Source organism: Oncorhynchus keta, chromosome 20, assembly GCF_023373465.1.
Source record: "Oncorhynchus keta strain PuntledgeMale-10-30-2019 chromosome 20, Oket_V2, whole genome shotgun sequence".
NCBI lineage: Eukaryota > Metazoa > Chordata > Actinopteri > Salmoniformes > Salmonidae > Oncorhynchus > Oncorhynchus keta.
Genome location: NC_068440.1, coordinates 13,925 through 41,646, shown reverse-complemented (window position 1 = coordinate 41,646; position 27,722 = coordinate 13,925). Strand labels below are relative to the sequence as shown.

General features: G+C 42.3%; 1 protein-coding gene across 7 annotated transcripts; it reads right to left on the bottom strand.

The window, feature by feature from the left end:
* Nucleotides 1-742: 742 nt before the first annotated feature.
* On the bottom strand, nucleotides 743-27,722 carry LOC118399086 (phosphatidylinositol 4-phosphate 5-kinase type-1 alpha-like). 7 transcript variants are annotated; one of them, XM_052471858.1, is made up of 17 exons: nucleotides 27,163-27,586; nucleotides 26,476-26,711; nucleotides 25,611-25,648; nucleotides 25,372-25,461; nucleotides 24,696-24,826; nucleotides 23,827-23,944; nucleotides 22,974-23,126; nucleotides 22,439-22,738; nucleotides 14,236-14,435; nucleotides 13,952-14,035; nucleotides 13,243-13,291; nucleotides 13,079-13,163; nucleotides 12,638-12,796; nucleotides 12,340-12,475; nucleotides 12,153-12,212; nucleotides 11,962-12,061; nucleotides 743-802 (listed from the first exon to the last, which is right to left on the bottom strand). In XM_052471858.1, exons 2-17 carry the CDS (start codon nucleotides 26,519-26,521, stop codon nucleotides 800-802), a joined length of 1,752 nt encoding a protein of 583 aa, XP_052327818.1. In that variant the 5' UTR covers nucleotides 26,522-26,711; nucleotides 27,163-27,586; the 3' UTR covers nucleotides 743-799. The 7 variants fall into 7 exon arrangements, with proteins under 7 accessions (XP_052327818.1, XP_035650743.1, XP_035650742.1 ...); XM_035794850.2 differs by lacking the exons at nucleotides 743-802; nucleotides 27,163-27,586 and adding exons at nucleotides 6,443-7,834; nucleotides 27,657-27,722; XM_035794849.2 differs by lacking the exons at nucleotides 743-802; nucleotides 27,163-27,586 and adding exons at nucleotides 6,443-7,834; nucleotides 27,593-27,663.

Here is a 27,722-nt window from a genome sequence, read left to right as displayed (position 1 = left end):
CCGCCGCCATTGTAGCAACCCCTATTACCAGTCTGTTCAACCTCTTTCGTATCGTCCGAGATCCCTAAAGATTGGAAAGCTGCCGCGGTCGTCCCCCATAAAATCATATACAGTGGGGGAGAACAAGTATTTGATACACTGCCGATTTTGCAGGTTTTCCTACTTACAAAGCATGTAGAGGTCTGTCATTTTTATCATAGGTACACTTCAACTGTGAGAGACGGAATCTAAAACAAAAATCCAGAAAATCACATTGTATGATTTTAAGTGATTAATTTGCATTTTATTGCATGACATAAGTATTTGCATGTCTACCATAATGTAGCATGTCTACCATTGCCTCGAATATAACAATACTAGGAGTCTCTTAGTTTCAGAGATGTGCAGGTCCTGACAGAGGCACCCGTTCGGAGATGCAATGCACAACAACTACAACTTAGATGTACTTGTCTAATACACCACCAACTGTGGTCTAATAGAAAAAGGCACCCATGCACTGTGACACAGTACTACCTAATCCCGTGCAGGGTTTGGAAAGATCAAACGAGAAGGATCCCATCAATGGAATTTGGATGTATGGTCCCTATAATAGCATCTGGAGTGTGTAGCATTCCAAATGTAGTCCTCTTAGTCTTTCTTTTCTCTGTTTCCCTCCTTTACCTCTGTCGCATTATCGCATACTTCCATTGTTTCTCTTTCATAAGGCCTTCACATTTTTTATTTCATCTTATACTCATCCCATTCTTTGACCTAATTGTCCTCACATTACAGTCCATTTCAGTCTTTCACAGTAAATTGTTCACTGCAAAAAAAGAAAGAAAGAGGTTGATTAGATAAGTTTCAAATCACAACAAAAAAATAACTCCAGTTTGGCCTTTTCCCAGTCAATCATGAAACTTACCTTCAGAAGACAACACCTGTGTGCCATCTATGATTAGTATTTTCATTGTTTGGTACTGAGAGGAGGTATTTCAGAGGTCCAGGCTAGGAGTGGGCGATATGGCCTAAAAATGTTTTTTCAAACTTATGGGGATCTTTAAATGTTCTCTCTAAATTAAGCCTTGTTGTACAATTAAAGGTCAAATTCACTACATTTCAAACGGTCAGCAATAACGTAATGACTTCAGGGTGCGTGAAATTAGGCTAAACATAAGCCCCACTAATAATTTGATCAAACTAGTTTAACCTGCGTTTTTGGCATAAAATCACCCATCTAGCTTTCAAGTCTATGAAAACAAAAACTTTTTGTTCCAAATTTATCCGGAACCATGCAAAATGCACATTCACTAATAGGGGGGGGGGGCTTGATGTCTGAGTGTCAGAGGAAGAGGCAAAGCAAGCGGTTTCACTCGCCAAAATTTGCACCGTGCGTTTTTATTGAGTCAGAACAGTCCAGAGTAGTGATGCTAGTCGGGCGGGCGGTTGCGGGAAGAGCATGCATTTGATTTTACTAATATAATAATAATAAATAATATATGCCATTTAGCTGACGCTTTTATCCAAAGCGACTTACAGTCATGTGTGCATACATTCTACGTATGGGTGGTCCCGGGAATCGAACCCACTACCCTGGCGTTACAAGCGCCATGCTCTACCAACTGAGCCACAGAAGGACCACACTAGCGTTTAAGAGCAGTTGGAGGTCACGGAAGGAGAGTTGTATGGCATTGAAGCTTGTCTGGAGGTTAGGTAACACAGTCTCCAAAGAAGGGCCAGAAATATACAGAATGGTGGACCAGAGAATCACCAGGAGCAAGAGCAACATCATTGATGTATACAGATAAATAAGTCGGCCCAAGGATTGAACCCTGTGGCACCCCCATAGAGACTGCCAGAGGTCCGGACAACAGGCCCTCCGATTTGACACTGAGAAGTAGTTGGTGAACCAGGCGAGGCAGTCATTTGAGAAACCAAGGCTGTTCAGTCTGCCGATAAGAATGTGGTGATTGACAGAGTCGAAAGCCTTGGCCAGGTCGATGAATACAGCTGCACAGTATTGTCTCTTATCGATGGTGGTTATGATATCGTTTAGGACCTTGAGCGTGGCTCAATTGCACCCATGACCAGCTCAGAAAACAGATTTTATAGCGGAGAAGGTATGGTGGGATTAGAAATGGTCGGTGATCTGTTTGTTAACTTGGCTTTCGAACAAAGGCAGGGTAGGATAGATATAGGTCTGTAGCAGTTTGGGTCTAGAGTGTCTCCCCCTTTGAAGAGGGGGAAGACCGCGGCAGCTTTCCAATCTTTGGGGATCTCAGACGATATGAAAGAGAGGTTGAACAGGCTAGTAATAGGGGTTGCAACAATTTCGATGAATCATTTTAGAAAGAGAGGGTCCAGATTGTCAAGCCCGGCTGAATTGTAGGAGGTCCAGATTTTGCATCTCTTTCAGAACATCAGCTGGATATGGGTAAAGGAGAAATGGGGAGGCTTGGGCAAGTTGCTGTGGGGGTGCAGGGCTGTTGACCAGGGTAGGGGTAGCCAGGTGGAAAGCATGGCCAGCCGTAAAAAAATGCTTATTGAAATTCTCAATTATGGCGGATTTATCGGTGGAGACAGTGTTTCCTAGCCTCAATGCAGTGGGCAACTGGGAGGAGGTGCTCTTATTCTCCATGGACTTTACAGTGTTCCAGAACTTTTTGGAGTTTTGCTTTGCTTTTACTAACTGCCTGTGTACTGTATATTGGTTCCTAACTTCCCTGAAAAGTTGCATATTGCGGTGGCTATTCGATGCTAATGCAGTACGCCACAGGATGTTTTTGTGCTGGTCAAGAACAGTCAGATCTGGAGTGAACCTGGGTCTATATCTGTTCCTGGTTCTACATTTTTTGAACGGGGCATTCTTATTTAAGATGGTGAGGAAAGCACTTTTAAAGAATAACCAGGCATCCCCTACTGACGGAATGAGGTCAATGTCCTTCCACGATACCCAGGCCAGGTTGATTAGAAAGGCCTCCTCGCTGAAGTGTTTTAGGGAGCGTTTGACAGTGATGAGCGGTGGTCGTTTGACCGCAGACCAATTACGGACGCAGGAAATGAGGCAGTGATCGCTGAGATCTTGGTTGAAGACAGCAGAGGTGTATTTGGAGGGCAGGTTGGTTAGGATGATATCTATGAGGGTGCCCGTGTTTACGGATTTGGGGTTGTACCTGGTCGGTTCATTGATAATTTTAGTGAGATTGAGGGCATCAAACTTAAATTGTAGGACGGCCGGGGTGTTAAGCGTTCCCCAGTTTAGGTCACCTATCAGCACGAGCTCTGAAGAAAGATGGGGGGCAATCAATTCACATATGGTGTCCAGGGCACAGCTGGGGGCAGAAGGTGGTCTATAGCAAGTGGCAACGGTGAGGAATAGGAGTGGAGCTAGGCTCTGCAGGGCCCGGATTAACCTCCACATCACCAGAGGAACAGAGGAGGAGTAGGACAAGGGTACGGCTAAAGGATATAAGAACTGGTCATCTAGTACGTTCGGAACAGAGAGTAAAAGGAGCAGGTTTCTGGGCACGGTAGAATAGAGTCAAGGCATAATGTACAGATAAAGGTATGGTGGATGTGAATACAGTGGAGGTTAACCTATGAGAGAGATAATGTCAATAGAAACATAATTTAAACCAGGCGAGGTGTGTGTGGGAGGTGGAACTAAAGGGTTAACTAAGGCGTATTGAGCAGGGCCAGAGGCTCTACAGTGAAATAAGGCAATAATTACTAACCAAGACAGGCATATCGACATTAGGGAGAGGCATGCGGAGTGATCATGGGGTCCAGTGAGTGGCTCGGGCCGGAGACAGGCAGCTAGCGGGCCGGGGCTAGCAAGCTAGTAGAAGGGCCTTAGAGGGACGTCACGACGGAAGAAAGTCTGTTGTAGCCCCCTCGTGCTGTTACGTCGGCAGACCAGTCGTCGTGGATCAGCAGGGCTTCGTGTCGTAAAAGAGTCCAAGCCAATTTGCAAAATAGGTATAGTGGCCAAAGAATTTGTCCGATGGGCCTCTTAAGAGAACAGTCCGATATGCTCTACACAGCTAGCGGGCAGCGGCTAGCAGATGGGCATTCAGGGGACGTCGCAACGGAGGAGCCAGTTGATAAACCTCCTCGGGCGAATTACATCGGTAGTCCAGTCGTGATGGGTTGGCGGGGGTCCAGGCCGATTGGCAAAATAGGTATTGTAGCCCAAGGAGTGGCTGATGGACCTTTTGGGCTAGCTGGGAGATGGGCCTAGCAAGGCTAGCTCCAGGCTAATGTCCTTCATCTATGAATGAGTGCAAAGGCTAATACAGCGTTTCCTAAACTCGGGACACCAAGGGGTGCACATTTTGGTTTTTGCCTTTACACTATACACCCGGGGCTATCATATTATTGCTCGTTGTTTATTGCGAACTAACAGTTTTGGATGTGGCTCACTGACCTTGCATAGCCAGGTCATGGATGTAGTGGCTCACTATCACCATCTACCGGATAATTGAGAATACACCATAAAATAGTACTCTGACATTTACTCTGGTTAATTATTGAAAAGTAGATTTTTTTGGGCTCCTTATCGTACTGTCAACTACATTATGCGATTACCGTCTTGTAAATACAGAGCACAACCATGCAGATAACCATGGACAGTTTGCGATTTTCTCCACCCGGAACTAGGGGTGTGTTCGTAAATTCATTAGTTATTCTGCACTCTGGCACACTCAAAAGGGAGTGCTCTGAATCGTAGATAGCCAGAGTGAATTTACAAACACACTCGAAATTTGATTGCTATTGTACAGTACAGAATGAAGATGGGCTAAAACAGTACAATATGAAGATGGGTTAAAACTGCTGTCTTTATTCAAGCAACACCACATACCTTTATTAATAAACACAACATGAAGGATTGATTAGTAGATATGTGGTGGAGCTTGAGTATGTGGGCTCCATTTATTTTATACCTACTTTTTTCGCCACTGCACCCCACTAAAAGATGTACGTTTGATCACACTTTACCTCAAAGACCCTTGATTTTTTCTGATACCCAAATGTGTAATCATTGCACAAAGCATATTGATCATAAACATTTTGAATAAAATAAACCGCACACAGTAAATTCTGCTGAAGTATTTCACTTAAAGGCAATTTTTTCATTCTTGATCTTTAATGAATTCAGGTAGGAACACAGTATGAAAACATGCCAGTCCCTGAAGAACATGGAAAGGCAATTGACAACACATGAAAAGGCATTTCAGTGATTCCCACACCCACACATAGTTTATACAAAGAAAAGCAATCATACCAGGTTGTTGAACTCTTGACATTAAGCATTTTAACAGGAATGTTCGTTGTAATAGTCACTACAAAAATATAGCACAGAAAAATAGGATAAGTTTGACAGTTGAATGTTAGTTTCATTACGAGAAATGCAATCTACCTCTTACTCAATATCGCATACAATCACTGCGGTACATAATACATTTTTGGAGAAGGCATTTTGAAGAAGACAAATATTAATAAATATAACTATTTACAAACATAGGCTTTTGTGTGTCATAGTTACTCTAGAGGTTTCAAATGTAATGTAGCTGCATATTAAAATAGCTTGCTAATTTCTCTAATATAGGGACAATGCATTGTCTGGCAGAATGATAATGAATATAGTAGTTAAAAAATAAAAAACATGACCCTTTACTAAAACCAGTCAGTATCTGGTGTGACCATCATTTGCCTCATGCAGTGCAACACATCTCCTTTGCATAGAGTTGATCAGGCTGTTGATTGTGGCCTGTGGAATGTTGTTCCACTCTTCAATGGCTGTGTGAAGTTTCAGGATATTAATGGGAACTGGAACATGCTGTTGTGCACATCAATCCAGAGCATCCAAAACATGTTCAATGGGTGGTCTGGTGAATATGCAGGCCATGGAAAAACTGGGCCATTTTCAGCTCCCAGGAATTGTGTACAGATCCTTGCGACACGTTCATTATCATGCTGAAACATGAGGTTATGGCGACGGATGAATGGCATGCCAATGGGCCGCAGGATCTCGTCATGGTATCTCTGTGCATTCAAATTGCCGCTGATAAAATGCAATTGTGTTCGTTGTCCGTAGCTCTTGCCTGCCCATACCATAATCCACCATGGGGCACTCTGTTTACAACATTGACATCAGCAAACCGCTCACCAACACGGCACCCGCCATACATGTGGTCTGTGTTTGTGAGGACGGTTGGATGTACTGCTAAATTCTCAAAAACGATGAAGGCTGCTTATGGTAGAGAAATTAACATTCAATTATCTGGCAACAGCACTGGTGGACATTCCTGCAGTCAGCATGCCAATTGCAAGCTCCCTCAAAACTTGAGACATCTGTGGTATTGTGTTGTGACAAAACTCATTTTAGAGTGGTATTTTGTCCCCAACAAGGTGCACCTGTGTAATGATCATGCTGTTTAATCTTCTTGTTGATATGCAACACCTGTCAGGTGGATAGATTATCTTTTATTTCAGCTCATGAAACATGGAACCAACACTTTACATGTCACATTTATATTAGTGTTCAGTGTACCTCTATGGCTGAACCTGTCATTGTTTTAAATAACACCTTCGTCATTGGGGGATCAATGGAAACATCAAAAGGGGACAACATTCCACACCTGAACCCTCAAGTATCACCTACCATCACCTAGAAGTGCTGTGGCTGCTTCCTGTTATAGAAAAGGTAGGGATTATACATAGGAATTATAACGGTGTAAAATCATTCTATATTGATTCTGGTTGTGGAATGAGTTATAAAAATGTATAGGGGAACATTAGAAGTATTCTTTCATACCCTAAAAATAATCCTGTTGAGAAACTATTTGTTGATCCTTGTATATGTGCTTTTCCATAGTAAAATGTTGTTCTATAAGCCCAACTGTCTCATGCCACGAAGCGCTAGCTAAGACCCATCTTTACACACCAGAAACTATAGGCCCTGCTTGCTTCATGCCCTAAATTGCTTTCTTAATGGGTTTACCAAACACTGTACATTCTAGCCATTCCAGCATACAGGGTGTGTAACATTCAGAGTGAGCTTGTGGAGCAAGGGCAAACATCTAAATATGTCATAGGGATTTTTTTTTTTTAATTAAAAATTCTTCAAACAGTACTTCTGAACACCAATAGTGGCATTCTGTCATAGTGCCACAGTTTGGAATAAAATAATATATACCAATATAATGTAATGATAGTATAGTACAGGAAAGCTCAATATGGAAGATCTCCAGCAATCCAATTCACAGGCAGGATGAATGAGTCACAAAAGGGAGAAACAGTCTTGGCGCCTTTTGGTCACTTTTGTGAAGGCTTGTTTAGCCTCTTCTCACATAAGGCAACTTATTAATGTAGCATGTCTACCATTGCCTCGACTATAACAATACTAGGAGTCTCTTAGTTTCAGAGATGTGCAGGTCCTGACAGAGGCACCCGTTCGGAGATGCAATGCACAACAACTACAACTTAGATGTACTTGTCTAATACACCACCAACTGTGGTCTAATAGAAAAAGGCACCCATGCACTGTGACACAGTACTACCTAATCCCGTGCAGGGTTTGGAAAGATCAAACAAGAAGGATCCCATCAATGGAATTTGGATGTATGGTCCCCATAATAGCATCTGGAGTGTGTAGCATTCCAAATGTAGTCCTTAGTCTTTCTTTTCTGTTTCCCTCCTTTACCTCTGTCGCATTATCACATTATCCTTCCATTGTTTCTCTTTCATAAGGCCTTCAAAAAGTTTTTCATCTTACACTCATCCCATCCATTGACTTGCTTTGACCTAATTGTCCTCACATTACAGTCCATTTCAGTCTTTCACAGTAAATTGTTCACTGCAAAAAAAGAGAGAAAAAAAGAGGTTGATTAGATAAGTTTCAAATCACAACAAAAAAAGAACTCCAGTTTGGCCTTTTCCCAGTCAATCATGGAACTTACCTTCAGAAGACAACACCTGTGTGCCATCTGATTAGTATTTTCATTGTTTGGTACTGAGAGGTTGAGGTATTTCAGAGGTTGAGGCAGGAGTGGGCGATATGGCCTAAAAATTATTTTTCAAACTTATGGGGATCTTTAAATTTTCTCTAAATTAAGCTTTGTTGTACAATTAAAGGTAAAATTCACTGAATTTCAAACAGTCAGCAATAATGTAATGACTTCAGGGTGCGTGAAATTAGGCTAAATATAAGCCCCACTAATAATTTGATCAAACTAATTTAACCTGCTTTTTTGTAATAAAATCACCCATCTGGCTTTCAAGTCTATGAAAACACAATTTTTGTTTAAACAGTATAAACAGTGGAAGAGGCAAAGCAAGAGGTTTCACTCAAATTAATTGCAATTCATCTGATCACTCTTCATGACATCCTGGAGTATATGCAAATTGCCATCATACAAACTGAGGCAGCAGACTCCGTGAAAATTAATATTTGTGTCATTCTCAAAACTTTTGGCCACGACTCTATATACACACAGTCGTGGCCAAAAATATTGGTACCCTTTGCACTTTTTTCAGATAATGCACAATTTCTTCCAGAAAACTTTTGAAATTAAAACGTATTTTGGTATGTAGTTGAACAAAAATAAATACATCTGAATAATTTACTAAATCTTAGCCAATTCCACAAAGAAATCCTAAAATAGCCCAAACAAAATTGGCACCTTCCACAAGCAGGTGATTCTCATTTACTTTGGAATTGAACTAATCTATGGTGAGTTGAAGGTGCCTGCAGTAAAAATCACGTATTCAACCAATAGAGAAAAGGACTCATTCTTCTGTTTTGTGTCACTGTGTGGACCACAATGAGCATGGACAAAAGAAAGGAAACCAGATAATTATCTGAGGAGGTCAGACGAGATTGTGGCCAAGCATGGACAATCTCAGAGACCTTGATGTTCCTGTTTCCACCGTAAGTAATGTTATCAACAAGTTTAAGCCACATGCCACTGTAGCAAACCTTCCTGGATGTGGCCGCAAGGGAACTTGATGGAAGACTGCAGTGAAGGATTGTTCGAATGGTGGAGAAAGCACCTCTCAACTGCCACACAGATTCAAGCTGACCTTCAGACACAAGGTACGACAGTTTCAACTCGCACCATCCGTCGCCAACTCAATGAAAGGGGGTTATATGGAGACCCAGGAGGACCCCACTGCTGAGAGAAAGACAAAGCCCAACTCCAATTTGCAAAAACACACCTGAACATGCCAAAATCCTTCTGGGAGAACAGATGAGACCAAATGAGATTTTTGGTGAGCACATGTTTACAGAACACAAAATTAAGCTTTCAAAGAAAATCAAGCATGGAGCAGGTTCAGTGATGTTTAGGGGTTGCTTTGCTGCCTCTGGCACTGGGTGCCTTGAACGTGCATGGCATCATGAAATCAGGTAAATACCAAGGTATTTTGGAGCGCAAGCTGGGTCTCCGTCGAAGGTGATGGGTCTTCCAGCAGGACAATGACCCCAAACACACTTCAAAAAGCACACAGGAATCATTCAAGACAAAATGCTGGACTGTTCTGAAGTGGCCAGCAATGAGTCCAGATCTAAATCCCATTTAAAACTTGGAGAGATCTGAAAACAGCAGATAGGAGAAGGCACCCTTCTAATCTGGGAGAACTGGAGCAGTTTGCACAAGAGGAGTGGGCCAAACTACCAGTACAGAGGTGCAGGAAGCTCATCAATGGTTATAGGAAGCACTTGATCGCAGTTATTTTGACCAAATATTAAGTCTAGGATGTCAATATTGTCAATACCATTTCTATTTATTTTCAGATTTAATAAATGGATATATTAAGTTCTGAATCAAAAACAAAAGGTTCTGTACTATTAACAGTGAAATAAAGAATTGTGGAGACCAAATACTTTGTTAAACTTATTTTTAGGGAAAAATGTGAGTTTACACACACACACACACACACACACACACACGTGTAATAAACTCAGCAAAAAAATAAACATCCTCTCACTGTCAACTGCATTTTGTTTCAGCAAACTTAACATGTGTAAATATTTGTATGAACATAAGATTCAACAACTGAGACATGAACTGAACAAGTTCCACAGACATATGACTAACAGAAGTGGAATAACAGAAATGGGGATGCCAAAATCAAAAGTAACAGTCAGAATCTGGTGTGGCCATCAGCTGCATTAAGTACTGCAGTGCATCTCCTACTCATGGACTGCACCAGATTTGCCAGTTCTTGCTGTGAGATGTTACCTCACTCTTCCACCAAGGCACCTGCAAGTTCCTGGACATTTCTGGGGGGAATGACCCTAGCCCTCAGAGGTCCCAGACGTGCTCAATGGGATTGAGATCCGGGCTCTTCGCTGGCCATGGCAGAACACTGACATTCCTGTCTTGCAGAAAATCACACACAAAACGAGCAGTATGGCTGGTGGCATTGTCATGTCAGGATGAGCCGGCAGGAATGGTACCACATGAGGGAGGAGGTAGTCTTCCCTGTAACGCACATCATTGAGATTGCCTGCAATGACAACAAGCTCCGTCTGATGATGCTGTGACACACTGCCCCAGACCATGACGGACTCTCCACCTCCAAAATCAATCCCGCTCCAGAGTACAGGCCTCAGGGTAACGCTCATTCCTTCGACAATAAACACGAATCTGACCATCCCCTCTGGTGAGACAAACTCGCGACTCGTCAGTGAAGAGCACTTTTTGCCAGTCCTGTCTGGTCTAGCGATGGTGGGTTTGTGACCATAGGCGACGTAGTTGCCGGTGATGTCTGGTGAGGACCTGCTACAACAGGCCTTCAAGCCCTCAGTCCAGCCTCTCTCAGCCTGTTGCGGACAGTCTGAGCACTGGGATTGTGGAGGGATTGTGCATTCCTGGTGTAACTCGGGCAGTTGTTCCTGCCATCCTGTACCTTCAAACTCAGTGCGTCTTTGCTTGACATCATGGGAAAATCAAAAGAAAAATCTGACTCATCTGTCTGATTTTTCTTTTGATTTTAGCCTATCAGAAGCTTCTAAAGCCATCACGCCGGTAGGTGCACTTGATTCAAAAGTCCTGCGCACCGGGAAAGCAGGGTGTTCCCGTGAGACAAACTCCACCTACCCGGAAAATCGAGTGCACCTACTGCGCTGCCCAATCAGATAGTTCAAATCACCGTGGCTACAGAGCTTCCATGACCCTGGCCACAGCCAAGTTTAATAGGCTACTAGCCTACGTTAAATTTAATAACTTTTAAAACCATTACCAGAGACTGTCAACGAATACAGCAAAGCGCTGCTGTATTAAGGAACATTTAACTTTCTCTGGTCATAGGAACAACATGAATTTGTGCATGAGTCAGATGCGGTGCGACTCGAGTTTCACCATGAGGTGGAAGACGGTGTCCCCTCTCTCTGGTCAACCACACCAGAGAAAAGGAAGGAGAAAGCAGTTGGGAAAAATTGTTTTGAACAGTCATCCAGCTCGGAATTCCAAGTCAAACTCTGACATCTTTCTAGAGCTCCAATTTTTGACCTGAAGATCACTGACGTCGTGATTTGACATCAGATGCAGGTACCATCAGTCCAGTAAAATAAAAAAGCTAACTTCAATTCATGCTCCACAGTGCCTCACAAGTGCTAAACCAACTGATCTATTTTCTTATCAATGCTCCAGTTTTGAAATATGGTCTGATTAACAATACTGGCAGGCCAATCACATAGCCAATATGCTGTGAAAATGTATTAGGCCTACTGCCCAAACCTCATTCCTACAAAACTGTTTGTGTGAGGTTAATGTAAAAATTTAAAAAACTAATCTGAGCAGTAGATCTCAGCTTGCTTTTTGACTGCGAAAGTGATCTTGTCTCAGAATAGGTTGGTGACCACTGCACTAGGCCATCCATGGAATGAGTTTGACGTCCCCAGGGTTAAGGTATTGAATATTTTCATTGTTAGACATTGATAGGTTGAGGTATTGACCGGTTAACGTATCGCATACTTACATAACAACTGCTTGTCTGAGGAACTATGTCACTGAGTGAGATGACGTCACATCCACCGATGCACTCATCAACTGACGACACTGAGGTCACTGCTTCAAAACTGAGGAGAGAGAGATTTTTTGATAATTTGTTTGTGTGTAGAGCATATACCTTATAGTGGAAAGGTCTGGGAATGCATTTCCCTTCTTTACCTTTTGGGGGTGCTAGCGTCCTCTGTACTGGCTGCCTCATGGACCTCCTCTCCCACAGATCTGTGAGAGGACCGATTAATAAACACATGATTCAACCATATAAACATCACACAGATGTGATGAGACCATGGGAAATGACTCAATACAACAGTATAACAAGACAGCTTGGCGAAAGACACAAACAAACCTGACGGAGGGAGCTGTGGTAGCGAGCTTCGAGCGTCCCAACAAGGAATTGAAGAGGGTTGTTTCAACAGAGTTACTGGTGACAACATCATGTATGGGTGTATTTGGTGGTATGTCAGGGCATCCTGACTGCACCACTGGGAGGAGGGACAACACATTAATCATTTGTTTTGTAAAAGGTGTCAACCACTAATACGTGCTCTCAACTGCAACTTCCAATGACAACTATATCCTTAATAAATTTATAAAATCACATTAAAGTTCTTCCAAAACCCTCCCTCCCTCCTCCCATTGCTCACCGCTGACTCCCTCAGTCTCTGTACTTTGGGAGTGTGGGACTCCTAGGCTGCTGCTACTGCTGGGCTGGGGGAATGGAAAGGGTCTGGAGCTTGCAGTGTTGGCCCTCCGTAAGCCTCCCTGGGTCCCCACTCGGGTCTTCTTTGATGGGGATGTCTTCACTGGAGGGGAAATGGAGAGGAAGGAGTGGTGAGAGGACTGCTACTCTGGCTGAGTTCCGATTCGCTACCCTTCTCAACAAGTGCACTCGGTCACGCCCCATTATGTATTTAAAAGCATTGTATTGGTGCAAGCATGGCTGGAAGGAGTTTCCACCGTAATCCACACAATAGTTAATTCCTTATCAATACATGACAGGGAGTGCACACTTCTAGAGAAGGGTAGAGAATCAGGACGCAGCCATTGTGTAGAGGTTTTGTAGAGTAACACTCAAAAGCGCTTACATGGAATCTTCTTGAAGACTGTGTTGCACATGAATTTCTGAAAGCGGTCAGCGTAGAAACCTGGTCTGTGCACGGACACTGTATCCTGGAAGAAAGAGGGTTTTAAAATACCAGATAGCTTATGAAAAAGGTCACCACAGAGGATAGTGTGTCTGAACACTTACCCCATCATGGACCAGAGCTTTCCAGGAGTGCTCGATCTTCTTCACAAACCTGACCAAACACAAGACATGGGTTGCTTACTATAGACCAGGGTTGGAGTCACTTGCAATTTAATTCCAGTCAATACAGGAAGTAAAACCTAATTCCAATTCTTCCCAATTGAAAAACATTGAAGAGAACTGGAATCAGTATACTTGCTGAATTTACTGAAATTGAATTGACCTCAACCGTGCTATCAACCTAATCAATTCCTCCAGGACTCTGCAGCGTTTTTTGGCGATAGTTGTGGGCCAAAATGATTCATTTTGCAGAGGCAATTCAGATATTCAGCTAGGCAATTTGCAATGATTTTGTCCAATTTGTCACAAATGGCCTGACGGGGGGAAAACATTTAACGTGTTGTTTGATTGAACCATTTTATGATGTAAAAGTGTGGCTATTGGTTAAAACTGAGAGCCCTCTTTGTGGTGCGGTTATCGGACAGTTATATAAGTTGACCGTTTTATTCGGTAATAGTGCGTTGATTGGTCAAATTTGCAAGTCCTCGCATAAAATGCAGAGAATCGTGGATTTTGCCAAAAATCTTGCGATTGCAAATTCCTGGAGGGACAGCCTAATGTATTCATAGTTTCACACATACTTCAGACAGACACAAATGCAGACAAAACTAGTAATATACCACTACGTACAATAAGAGCAGTAGTTTGTTACCTGTAGGACTGCAGAATGTCAATTATACCAATGTACACCAGCATCCTCTTGCCCTTGGAATTGCATGCTGGAATACCTCCCATGCTACAAGGACATAGAGAATACATGAATACACTAACAAACATGAACTTATCATCATCAGCCTACAATACATATCCTATTACTTCAGATATGCAGACGTAACGTGTCTAATGATCAAATTGAGATGTGTAGCGGACATACAAGGTAACCAATCACTGGCCTTGTTTAAGCTCCTGAAACAAAAGAGAATGCATAATACTCACTTGTCCTCAGTGTCCACTGCTCCCTTGCCGTGCGCCTCTCCTTGGATGGCCTCTATGGCAGTGCAGTAGAGGGACTTTTGGCCCTGAGACGGTGGGGGCCTCTGGTCGGCCACCTCTCCAGCCCGCTCCCGGGCCGCCTGCTCCAGGTTGTGGATCCCCACCAGCATGCTGTAGTCCATGATCTTAAAGCTCTGTAGCAGCTACATGGGATAAAGGAGTCAGGACTAGGGCTGTTGCGGTGACCGTATTACCACCACACTGGCAGTCATGACCGCAGTCAAATTCCGTGTCACGGTAATCTCCTCTTATGCACTCTGGACATGAGTTGGTAGTACCCAACTCACTAACTACCAACAGGCCGCTGATGGCCTGGTACTCAGTGCTCGATTGTTCCTCTAACCACTGAGATCAATGCAAATGAAAATCACATCAAAACAGTATCATGCTTTTAAAACTCACTGTTAGGCTACATTTCATTCATTACCTCACCATGATCAATTTGAAGAAAGAAGCTCAACAACAGGTTTAAACTGAGTGGAAAACATGGTTGTGGGTGTTGTTTCAGAGCCAAACAACGAAATGGACAGTGCGTTCTAAGGTGATGATTAATTCAAAGCATTTATGACGTTGCATGTAGAACACCCATATTAGAGCTTATACAGTGCATTCGGAAAGTAAATCAGACCCCTTCCCTTTTTCCACATTGTTACGTTACAGCCTTATCCACCCTCAATCTACACACTATACCCCATAATGACAATGCAAAAACGAGTTGACATTTTTGCAAATGTATTACACATTTTAAAAAAAGGTACCTTATTTACACAAGTATTCAGACCCTTTGCTATGAGACTCGAATTTGAGCTCCTGTTTCCATTAATCATTCTTGATCTTTCTACAACTTGATTGGAGTCCACTTGTGGTAAATTCAATTGACAAGATTTGGAAAGGCACACTTCTGTCTATATAAGGTCCCACAGTTGACAGTGCATGTCAGCACAAGAACCAAGCCATGAGGTTGAAGGAATTGTCTGTAGATCTCGGCGACAGGATTGTGTCGAGGCACAGATCTGGGGAAGGGTACCAAAAAAGGTCTGCAGCATTGAAGGTCCCCAAGAACACAGCGGCCTCCATTATTCTTAAATGGATGAAGTTTGGAACCACCAAGACTCTTCCTAGAGCTGGCCGCCCGGCAAAATTGAGCAATCGGTGGAGAAAGGCCTTGGTCAGTGAGCTCCAGAGTTCATCTGTGGAGATGGGAGAACATTCCAGAAGGACAACCGTTGCAGCACACCACCAATCTGGCAGTTATGGTAGCGTGGCAGACAGAAGCCACTCCTCAGTAAAAAGGTACATGACAGCCCGCTTGGAGTTTGCCAAAAGGCACCTAAAGGACTCTCAGAACATGAGAAACAAGATTCTCTGGTCTGATGAAACCAAGATTGAACTATTTGGACTGAATGCCAAGCGTCACGTCTTGATGAAACCAGGCACCATCCCTACTGTGAAGCATGGTGGTGGCAGCATCATGCTGTGGGTATGTGTTACAGAGACGGGACAGGGAGACTAGTCAGGATAGAGGAAAAGAGAAAGAGCAATGTATAGAGATCCTTGATGAAAATCTGCTCCATAGCGCTCAGGACCTCAGACTGGGACGAACGTTCACCCTCCAACAGGACAACGACCCTAAGCACACAGCTCAGACAAAGGAGTGACTTCAGTCTCTTGAATGTCCTTCAGTGGCCCAGCCAGAGCCCGGACTTCAACCCTATCGAACATCTATGGCGAGACCTGAAAATAGCTGTGCAGCAACGCTCTCCATCCAACCTGACAGAGCTTGAGAGGTTCTGCACAAAATAAATGGGAGAAACTCCCCAAATACAGGTGTGCCAAGCGTGTAGCGTCATAATCAAGAAGACTTGAGGCTGTAATCGCTGCCAAATATTTATGCATACTGGATGGACTGGTTACCTCATGCTACGCTACAAACGTTCTGTCCATGAGTCAGAGAGAACGTATAGGAACTATGGCAATGCTGTGCAGGGCGGCTTACAATTATAGTGAATTTGATTTTGAATAATAGGGCTTTTATATTTTCATAACTATCAGCCTGACAATTTTATTTTACCTTTATTTAACTAGGTAAGTCAGTTAAGAACAAATTATTTTCAATGACGGCCTAGAAACAGTGGGTTCCTAACTGCCTTGTTCAGGGGCAAAACGACAGATTTGTACCTTGCCAGCTCGGGGATTTGATCTGGCAACCTTTCGGTTTACTAGTCCAACGCTCTAACGACTAGGCTACGCTGCCGCCCCAATACCTTTAGCTACAGAATATCTCACCACCATATACGTTTCCGTCTCCTTCATTCCTTTCTCGAGCGCGCAGAGATAGAGGCTGTCAACAGTTGAAATATGTTTCATTGTGAAAACATGTCACAATCGATGTTCCCAAACAGATTTCACCATTAAGCATTGGATAGCTGCAAGAACATGGTTAGAAAGCAGTTTGGGCGGAATATCACCTGTTGCGCAAAGGAAGGCTGCGTGCTCCTCAAGCACAGTGTTTAATGCGTAAAGTGAAATAAGTGTTCTTATAAGGCCAGACATTTCTCAATGCAATCCCATGTGAAAGCAGAGTTTTGATGGCTGCCACTAAAAAGAGGAGGATCCAAGCTGCTATTATACTTATTTCTCAGCTGCTCTTGCTATAAAACCGAGTGGCCTCCACTTGGTATTCGAGTGCATACAGATGACATGTATTTCCCCCCCTGCACTTGTTCTTACCCATTTCATAAAGGGACATTATAAATCAAAACATATTTTTCATATTAGATAAAGACAAGATTCAATTGAGAATAGTCTGATTAGTGAAAATATGATCGCTTGAGAGAACAGGGTGTGCAGCAAGGAACAGAGTGCAAGCTTTTGTGACTTTTCAAATAGTCAATAGCCTGTAGTCGCATCATACAGCCCATATCTGTTTTGATCTCTAAGACATTCTAAGGATTGTAATCATTCACAACTACATTTGCCAAATAACTAAATCTAGTGTATAGGACCGGTTTCAAATGATACATTTTACACAACATAGCCACTCACTCTGGAATGGGAAAAATATCATTTTATTCAGCTACGTTCAATTATATTATTCTTACAATAAAATAATGCCACAGGACTTAAGCATATCTTGTCTGCTAAATTAACTAGCCTACAGCCTATGGCATGGCACATAGTCTGATAACATACAGTAAAATGACTGATATTTGGTTCTTCTGAAATACATTTCCCTCATATGTTTCTTTAGACCTGCCTAAAATAAATCATGTGATGGTTATATATTAAATGGGTTTATTCAACTTTTTAAAATGTAGATATTCCAAAGGCTTGTATACCGGCAGCCCTGGAGATGGTAAACATGTTTATGTTCATTAATGGTCAGATACCGTGAGACCAGCAGGCATTTGCATGACAGTAACCGTCTGACAAGATGTCATGACCGCCACAGCCCTAGTCAGTACTTTGAGTACCAATTTAGGATCAAGTTAGCATTTTAGATATATTAAAAGGAATAAGATTACATGGACAAAGGGGACTCGATTCTAGAACTACACTCCTACTCTGAGATGTGCAACTAGATAACTTTTTATTTTTTACTCTAGACCACCTTTACACCACACACGGAGACGCTTACAAAGCTATCCCACGCTCTCTATTTGACAAATCTGACCATAGTTATATCCTCCTGATTCCTGTTTACAAGCAAAAACTAAAGCAAGAGGTACTAGTGACTCGCACAAAACAGAAGTGGTCAGATGACGCAGATGCTATGCAACAGTACTGTTTTGCTAGCACAAACTGGAATATGTTCCGGGATTCACACAATGACCTTAAGAAGTATACCATTGGGCTCCCAAGTGGCGCAGTGGTCTAAGACACTGCATCTCAGTGCAAGAGGCTGCATCACATCCGACCGTGATTGGAAGTCTCATAGGGCAGCGCACAATTGGCCCAGGGTCGTCCGGGTTTGGCAGTCATTGGAAATAAGATTTTTTTTTAACTGACTTGTCTAGTTAAATAATTAATATATATATATATACATATATATTTTTTTAAATCACTGGCTTCATCAATAAGAGCATCGACGACGTCGTCCCCACAGTGACCGTATCCCAACCAGAAACTATGGATTACAGGCAACATCCGCACTGAGTTAAAGGCTAGAGCTGCCACTTTCAAGGAGCGGGACACTAATCCAGACGCCTATAAGAAATCCCACTATGCCCTCCGACGAACCATCAAACAGGCATAGCGTCAATAAAGGACTAAGATTAAATCCTACTACACCGGCTCTGACACTCGTCGGATGCGGCAGGGCTTGCAAACTACTACAGATTACAAAGGGAAACCCAGCCGGGGGCTGCCCAGTGACGCGAGCCTACCAGACGAGCTAAATACCTTCTATGCTTGCTTCAAGGCAAGCAACACTGAACTATACATGAGAGCATGAGAGCTGTTCCAGACAACTGTGATCACACTCTCCGTAGCCGATGTGAGTAAAACCTTTAAACAGGTCAACATTCACAAGGACGCAGGGACAGACTGATTATCAGGACTCGTACTCAGAGCATGTGCTAACCAACTGGCAAACGTCTTCATGGACATTCTCAACCTGTCCCTGACCGAGTCAGTAATACCTACATGTTTCAATCAAACCAGCATAGTCTCTGTGCCCAAGATTGCCAAGGTAACATACCTAAATGACTACCGACCTGTAGCACTCATGTATGTACCATGAAGTGCTTTGAAAGGCTGGTCATGGCTCACATCAACACCATAATCTCAGAAACCCTACACCCACTACAATTCGCATACCATCCCAACAGATGATGCAATCTCTATTGCACTCCACACTGACCTTTCACACCTGGACAAATGGAACACCTACGTGAGCGTGCTGTTTGTTGACTCAGTGTTCAACACCATGGTGCCCTCAAAGCTCATCACTAAGCAAAGGACCCTGGGGGGACTAAACACCTCCCTGTGCAACAGGATCCTGGACTTCCTGAGGGCCACACCCAGGTGGTAAGGGTATGCAACATCATCTGTCACGCTGATCCTCAACACAAGGGCCCTTCAGGGGTGCATGCTTAGACCCCTCCTGTACTCCCTGTTCACCCACGACTGTGTAGCCAAGCAGGACTCCAATACCATCATTAAGTTTGTTGACAATGGTAGTAGGCCTGGTCACCGACAACGATAAGACAGCCTATAGGGAGGGAGTCAGAGACCTGGCAGTGTGGATTCAGGACAACAACCCTCAATGTGAGCAAGACAAAAAAGGAACTGATTGTGGACTACAGGAAAAGGAGGGCTGAGCACACCCCCCCATTTACATCGACAGGGCTGTAGTGGAACGGGTTGAGCGATTTCAAGTTCCTTGGTGTCCACATCACTAACAAACTATCATGGTCCAAACACAACAAGAAAGTTGTGAAGAGGGCATGACAAAACCTATTCCCCCACAGGAGACTGAAAAGATTTGGCATGGGTCCCCAGATCCTCAAAAGGTTATACAGCTGCACCATCAAGAGCATCCTGATGGGTGCATCACCGCTTGGTATGGAAACTGCTCGGCATCCGGCCGCAAGGCGCTATAGAGGGTAGTGCGTATGGCGCAGTAAATCACTGGGGTCAAGCTTCCTGCCACCCAGGACCCTAAAAATCGCCAGACTCCAGTCACCCAAGTGATAGACCGTTCTCTCTGCTACCGCACGGCAAATGGTACCGGTGCTCCAAGTCTAGGTCCAAAAGGCCATAAGGCTGCTAAATAGTTCATCAAATGGTTCCCCAGACTATTTTCATTGACCCCCCTTTTCTTACACTGCTGCTACTCACCGTTTATTATCTATAGATAGTCACTTCACCCCTGCCTATAGCACCAGTCAAAAGTCTGGACACACTTACTCATTCAAGGGTTTTTCCGCATATGTGGGAACTCCTTCAAGATGGTTGGAAAAGTATTCCAGGTGAAGCTCGTTGACAGAATACCAAGCTTGTACAAAGCTTCAAGGCGAAGAGTGGCAACTTTGAAGAAACTCATTTTTAACACCTTCTTGGTTACTATATGACTCCATTTGTGTCATTTCATAGTTTTGATGTCTCCACTATTATTCTCCAATGTAGAAAATAGTAAAAATAAAGAAAGACCCTTGAATGAGTAGGTGTGTCCAAACGTTTGACTGGTACTGTACATATTATTACCTCAATTACTTTGACTATAACCTGTACCGCCACATATTGACTCGTTACCGGTTCCACCTGTATATAGCCTCTGATTTTTTGTGTCATTTTTTTTGGTTTCTTCAGCTTATTTTATACCAAATATTTTTTACTTAAAAAAACTGCACTGTTGTATTCGGCGCATGTGACAAATACAATTGGATTTGTTTTCCTAAAAAAGTGAACCCGTTAAACGCTGAGTGGTTAAACAATTGTTTAGCCTGTTAACCCCCCATGAAAGCTACAGTTCTTGTCTTTTTGGAAATTGACTTACATTTTGAAACCAAAATGTACTTAGCGTAGTATACAATATTAAACGTTGTTTAGAAAATGCCACGAGACGGCGTCAGAGTTTGAGGTTAAATACACTTTGTTTTGTTTCCTTGCCACGATACTAACAAGTATCAGAATTAGAGGTTGATCGATTAATCGGTATGGCCGATTAATTAGGGCCGATTTCAAGTTTTCATAACAAAATCGGTAATCGGCATTTTTGGACGCCGAATATATTGTATTCCATGAGGAAACTGCGTGGCAGGCTGACCACCTGTTACGCGAGTGCAGCAAGGAGCTAAGGTAAGTTGCTAGCTAGCATTATACTTATCTTATAAAAAACAATCTTCACATAATCACTAGTTAACTACACATGGTTGATGATATTACTAGGTTAACTAGCTTGTCCTGCGTTGCATATAATCAATGCGGTGCCTATTAATTTATCATTGAATTACAGCCTACCGCGCCAAACGAGGGATGATTGAACAAAAGAGCATTCACGAAAAAAGCACAGTCGTTGCACGATTGTACCTAACCATAAACATCAATGCCTTTATTAAAATCAATACATAGAACTATATATTTTTTTTAACCTGAATATTTAGTTAAAAGAAATTCATGTTAGCAGGGAATATTAACTAGGGAAATTGTTTCACTTCTCTTGCGTTCTTTGCACGCAGAGTCAGGGTATATGCAGCAGTTTGGGCCGCCTGGCTCGTTGCGAGCTAAATTTGCCAGAATTTTACAATTATGACATAACATTGAAGGTTGTGCAATGTAACAAACATTTTGACTTAGGGTTGCCAGCCGTTCAATAAAATATGGAACAGTTCCGTATTTCACTGAAAGAATAAACGTTTTGTTTTCGAAATCATAGTTTCCGGATTTTCCCATATTAATGCCCTAAGGCTCGTATTTCTGTGTTTATTATAATTAAGTCTACAATTTGATATTTGACACAGCAGTCTGACTGAGCGGTGGTAGGCGGCAGCATGCTAGTAAGCATTCATTCAAACTTTACTGTATTTGCCAGCAGCCCTTAGCAATGCTTGATTCACACGCTGTTTATGACTTCAAGCCTATCAACACTATTAGAACATCCAAAAGTCAAAGGTATATTAAATACAAATGGTATAGAGAGTATAGAGAGTTGACGCGTCATAATTCCTATAATAACTACAACCTAAAACTTCTTAACCCCGAATATTGAAGAACTGGGAATATTGAACCACCAGCTTTCATATGTTCTCATGTTCTGGAGCAAGGAACTTAACAGTTAGCTTTTTTACATGGCACATATTGCACTTTTACTTTCTTCTCCAACACAGTGTTTTTGCATTATTTCAACCAAATTGAGCATGTTTCATTATTTATTTGAGACAAAATAGATTTTATTCATGTATTATATTAAGTTAAAATAAGTGTTCATTCAGTATTGTTGTAATTGTCATTATATATATATATATACATATATGAAATAAAACCAGCTGATTAATCGGTATCGGCTTTTTTGGGTCCTCCAATAATCGGCATTGGAAAAACATAATCGGTTGACCTCTAATCACAATACTGGTATTGTCCCGGCCCTAAAATATACACCACCACCCACAAACACCTCTACAGACACATTCTCCCTCCCTCTCACCAGGCAGTCTCTCTGGATGGTCTTGCTGAGGGCGTTGTAATTGTCTGGTTCCAACAGAAGACCATCGGGAAGGTCCTGGATGAAGTCCAGATCCTTGAACGTGGGCACAGCCCTTTCTCGTTCCTTGGCTGAGGCTCGTCTCTTATAGGTGGAGCCCTTCATGTCGTACTTGAGGTGCATGCGCACGGCGCGCGGGAGCAGGTTGTTCATGACAACAATGCGGATGTTCTTTCCCCCTGCCTGGATGCAGTAGAGACCGTAGAACTTTGGCAGCAAGGTTCGCTTGTTCTGGTTCAGGTTCTAGAGAGCGAGTGGAGGGGAAAGGATTGGGGTCCAACTATGTCAATCAAATCCACTCATAGCATAGAATACAACACACACAATAAATCAGGAAACATTCAGGACAAAGATTGAATTGTGCAGCAACTACTAGGTCAACTTGGTAACTCAAAGAAAAAAAAAGGGTACACAATGGAACATCACACAGACACACACACTATTGCATGCACAGGCGTACCCACTCTCACTCTCTTACCATGAAGTAGCCAGGCAATAGTTTCTGTAAGAACTCAGCCTCTTTGTGCTGCACAGTCTTAATGATGAACTCGTCATCGCTTGAGACGTAGAACAGAGATCCGCTGGCTCCAGAGTTGGACAGCTCAATCAGTTCCTCGTTACACAACGAGTACTGCAACAAAAACAGTACTCATTATTTGTTACCATCAAACTTATATTAATAGGGCAGGAGTCTATTTAATTAAATCACTGGACACAACTGGAACGTAGAGACAGGCTTCTATTTCCTTAATAATTCATTGTTAAATCCTGCATTTTTAATACATTTCCTGCACTAATGTGTTATCATCTAGACACAGTGTCACATTCTCTTGTCTTTAGTATGCCTCTATTTTGAGAAAAATAATCATGATTATCCTCGTTGATTGTGCATTTTATGCAGTTCTTACTTTTGCCACTAGAGGGCGAACAGCCAATTTCTGGGGGTCTGTGCTCCGAAGTTGTTGAGTGTTTTTGTTTTTGTGTTTGCCAGCAAGCTAGCAGCAGCTAGCTAGCAGCAGCTGTTAGTTAGCAGCCAATGCCTAGCAGTTTTTTTACTGGCAATAAAAACAGATGATTGCAATAATTTATTGGAGTCACTAGTGAATTATGTAATGCAACAAATCAACCATTAAACCATATAAAAAAATTCATGCCATCCTCTTAAATTAATTTACCAGGCGTTTATTTGAAATATCTGCTGTTGCCCGGCTATTAAAAAAGGGACAGGCGGCTGTCCGAGACTGGGCTTTCAACTGACATTTTTACGGTAGGTAAATAGACCATTCCACTTCCAGTATTGCCTTTCAAGGTGGGTAGAGGGAGTGTAGTACCAGGTAATCGTCTGGTCGGATACCAAACATCTCCCTGAAGTAGCGGAAGGCGATGGGAGCGTAGGTCTTGAACCTGAAGTCACTGTAGTGGTGGGCTGGGGTCAGGTTACTGCCCTCACTAAAGACAAATTGAGGAGTGTGATTAATACGTCAAGTGACTGCAGACAGAGAACATGAACTTACATAAACACAATTCTACACTTGTTAAGAATGCAAAATTAAAGCAGAGGAGAACATTAAGGGATAATCAACGAGAGGCTATGCATTCTTTGGAAAATAATGAACAAAGTGGTCGGTATGTTCCACGACCCGCTAACAGAGTGGAACTAACCTTCCATGGAGTTGCATTATTTTCCAGAAAGCGCTTAGGTTCAGGAGTTGAATACCCCTTTGAATATCATGGCTATAATTTAACACATTTGCCGCTAGAAATGTGTTCAATATCCACTGAAGTAGCTAGCAAGTTTACTAAATAGCTATAGTATTTGCCTTGGTAAACAAACAGAATTGCTAGTTTAGCTAACCAAACCATGAATCCTAGCTTGCTATTATGAAAATAAAATTCAACAAAGCCAATGTTTTCAATTTTACTTTTGCTTTCAAAAGTAGCTCAAACAGGGTATGTAAGAATGAACTATAGCCATTGAATTCTACCGTGCAAATATACCATGCGTTATAGGGAAATAATGCAAGTTCTAGAATGCCCTTCAAGCCAATCAGAAACAAGTATTTAACAATGCCATGGTAAAATTGAGAAGAACATTATTTAACCTACTTCTTTGTCACAATTCCAAACTTGAAATATTGACATAAAACATAACAGAAACACATACTCCCGCTATACTTTCCTGTCAATAAATCACACACACCTGGGGAAAAAGATGCTCTCCACCACTTCAAAGTCCTGCATGAGTACATCTCTCTCAGGTTTTTGGCTCAGGCTGCCCACTGTGTGTGTGATGCCCAACTGGATGGCACCTTTCAGGGCAGACGAGGTAGTCTGGAGGAGGGCAGAGCAGAGATCGAGATTGAATAGAAAGAAAGAGAACGTATTTCCCAGGTTGAACATATGCACATGTTAAAGTCAGCAGAGGAGTGCTCTGAGTTTGAAGTGCACACCGTAGCAAATACACACACCATAGCAAATACACATACATATATATACATATATATATACATATATATATACATATATATATACATATATATATATATATATATATATATATATACACATATACATACACATATATATATATAATGAAAACTAGTGTTCCTATTAGACAAATTTAGATAAGTCCCTCCCCATTTTGTCACATTTAGTTCCTAGTGAATACACTGCTATGACCTCTTCAAATGGGGAAACATAAATAGATGAGACATTTTTAAACCAGCAGATGTATCTTCACAAGACTAAACATATGATTGGCGGTTATGTAATTAACTGACAAAAGGGACTGAATATGTTCATTCATAAGAAAAACATTTTAGTAGGAACGATGAGGTCTGTTACAATGTGTGAATGGGAGTTGACCAAGAACTGACCTTCTTGTAGGTGGTCTCCCCAGTGGGGTCAAGCCCACGGTGGCCAATAGTCTTCTTTATAGTTTGAGACGAGCCTGAGGACCCTAGAACCTGTGAGTGGAAGAGAGGACAAGTAGTGAGTCACAGGAAGAGACAAAGGACACAACACAACCTTTTGGTGAGCCTACTTTATATACATGAGTGGGATTACTGAAGCCATAAATTATTGGCATGAAAACCAATGTGCATCATCTTCTTACCTCTAAAGAAGCTATCTTCTGAGTCTCAGTTGAGCCTACTGAGAAGTTTTTTTTTTTTTTTTGAGGGACAGAAAGAACAAGAAAAAAGTTGAGTGCCGTTGTTTACCGCACACACAGCACTGTGTAATAGATCGTAGAGCTGCTGGTCATGCCAATCGCAACCAGTCTAAAAACACACAAAAACACTCCTTAGACCCAATTTATACAAAAGGTGATTTGGCCATGAATACATTCAAAGGTGTCAAGACATCACATTCTGTGGCCTAAGACTCTGAATACAAAATATTAATAAATAGCTAGGCTACTAACGATGACGTATTGCTTGTTTGTTGCTTGCTATTGAAGTGCTTTGATGTTACGAAAAGCACAATAGAAATGGAATACATTATTATTATTATTAAAATGACATTGCCCAAGGAGTAAGATGCATACATGGGATGTCATCAGTTACCAATTGTTACAGCTATTGGCAGCTGAATCAGTTTCCAAGACAACAAGGCATGCAAACATTCACAGGCCTAAATTGACAGAACCGGAATAGTTCATGTCAACCAGTTCACACAGACACACTGGTACCTCTGAGGATAGCCTCCTTCAGAACTGAGTGTGCACATCTGTGGGGTGGGATGGGATGGCATGGGGGGGGGGGTAAATGGTTATGGTCCTGTTAGTAGCTAATATGTTGTGCCCTACTGAACAGTGCCAACCCTAGGACAAGGAGTTGTGATAGAACCCACCTTTGCCAAGTACACATGGCTGTATTTAAAGAGCAATCCACATACTACAGGATGAGTCTCAAAGACCTGATCATCAAAACGAGTAGCTTTAGCTATTTGGTGTATAGATAGAGAGAATGTGTACTTACCAGTGGAACTCGCTGGACCTGAATTAACTGTTCCGGCTGTGGCCATTTCTGAAACGTGCACTTTTCTTGCTAAGCTTCAACAAGCTAGCTGACTAAAACGCAATACCTTGCGTTAACGTTATTTTCATCGAAGCGATTGTTCTGGTGCGTTTCAACACAGCTCTGATCCAGGGTCGTCAAGCCAAATAAACTTGTTTTGCTGGGATGAGCTGAGGGGTTGGGTCCTTCTTACTCAGCTGAAAAGAAAACATAGTTAGCTAGCAAGCAAGATAGCGCCCCTGACATTAACAAACTGACGTGTTAGATTCACCGGTCTTGGCTGGTCACTGCTAGCCAACGTTCACATTACATTTGAGTAATTAGTTGACGCGCTTATCCAGAGACACGTTGCTAGCTACAGCTACCTTTAGTTGGTTCTAACTGCAAGCCAGGTTGGTTTCCTGAATCCTAGCAAATGAAAATGTCTTTGTTTTTTTCACATGGCTAACTAGCTAAGGATGGGACATGGTGTCGGTCTAGCAACTGCTAGATAATAATAATTTAAACAAATAACATGTTGACTAAGTAACACGTTACTTTTTAATATAATGTAACGACCTGCTGTTTCATTACAATAATTACTAGCTAGTTGCTCTTGCCGACACCATCTCACCTTTGTTGGTATCATTTTCAAACAGCTACGCTAACCTAGCGTAGTTTTCCAGATAATGTCAGCCGAGATTCACCGCAGTAGGTTTGTTTCCAGTTTGGATAGTGGTTAGATATTCGGAGCTTGCTCGTCAATACATCTTCAACTGAAGGTCCTAGAGATATCTTAATTCCGATGGTAGAGCGCAAGGTATAACCTTTATTTTCTCCGTTTTCAAAAAGTGACTTTACGTTGGCTTTCAATGGGGGAATATTATGCACTTGCGGCTATGGGGCTGTCTTAAAAGTGCAGGGGTAGGCTGGACAATAGAACAAGTCGAAATTCACCCAAGGCTGAAAATTGCAAAAGAACGTTGGCTAAACTGGAACACCAGCGCAGGCCCATCGCAGAGCCCGTTTTGACCGGGGTGACGTTTAGAATTCAATTTAGCCTTAATGGCACCAAAAAAATAATCCCTTTTTATTTTACCACTACAATCTGTTCTTAGGACGAAACTGAAAAATAACTCGTGTAGAAAGTAAACATCCCGCACCTCGATGGTGCCATGTGTGCTTATGTCTACATAAAGAGGAAGTATGGGGGGTGCAACTTTTTACTA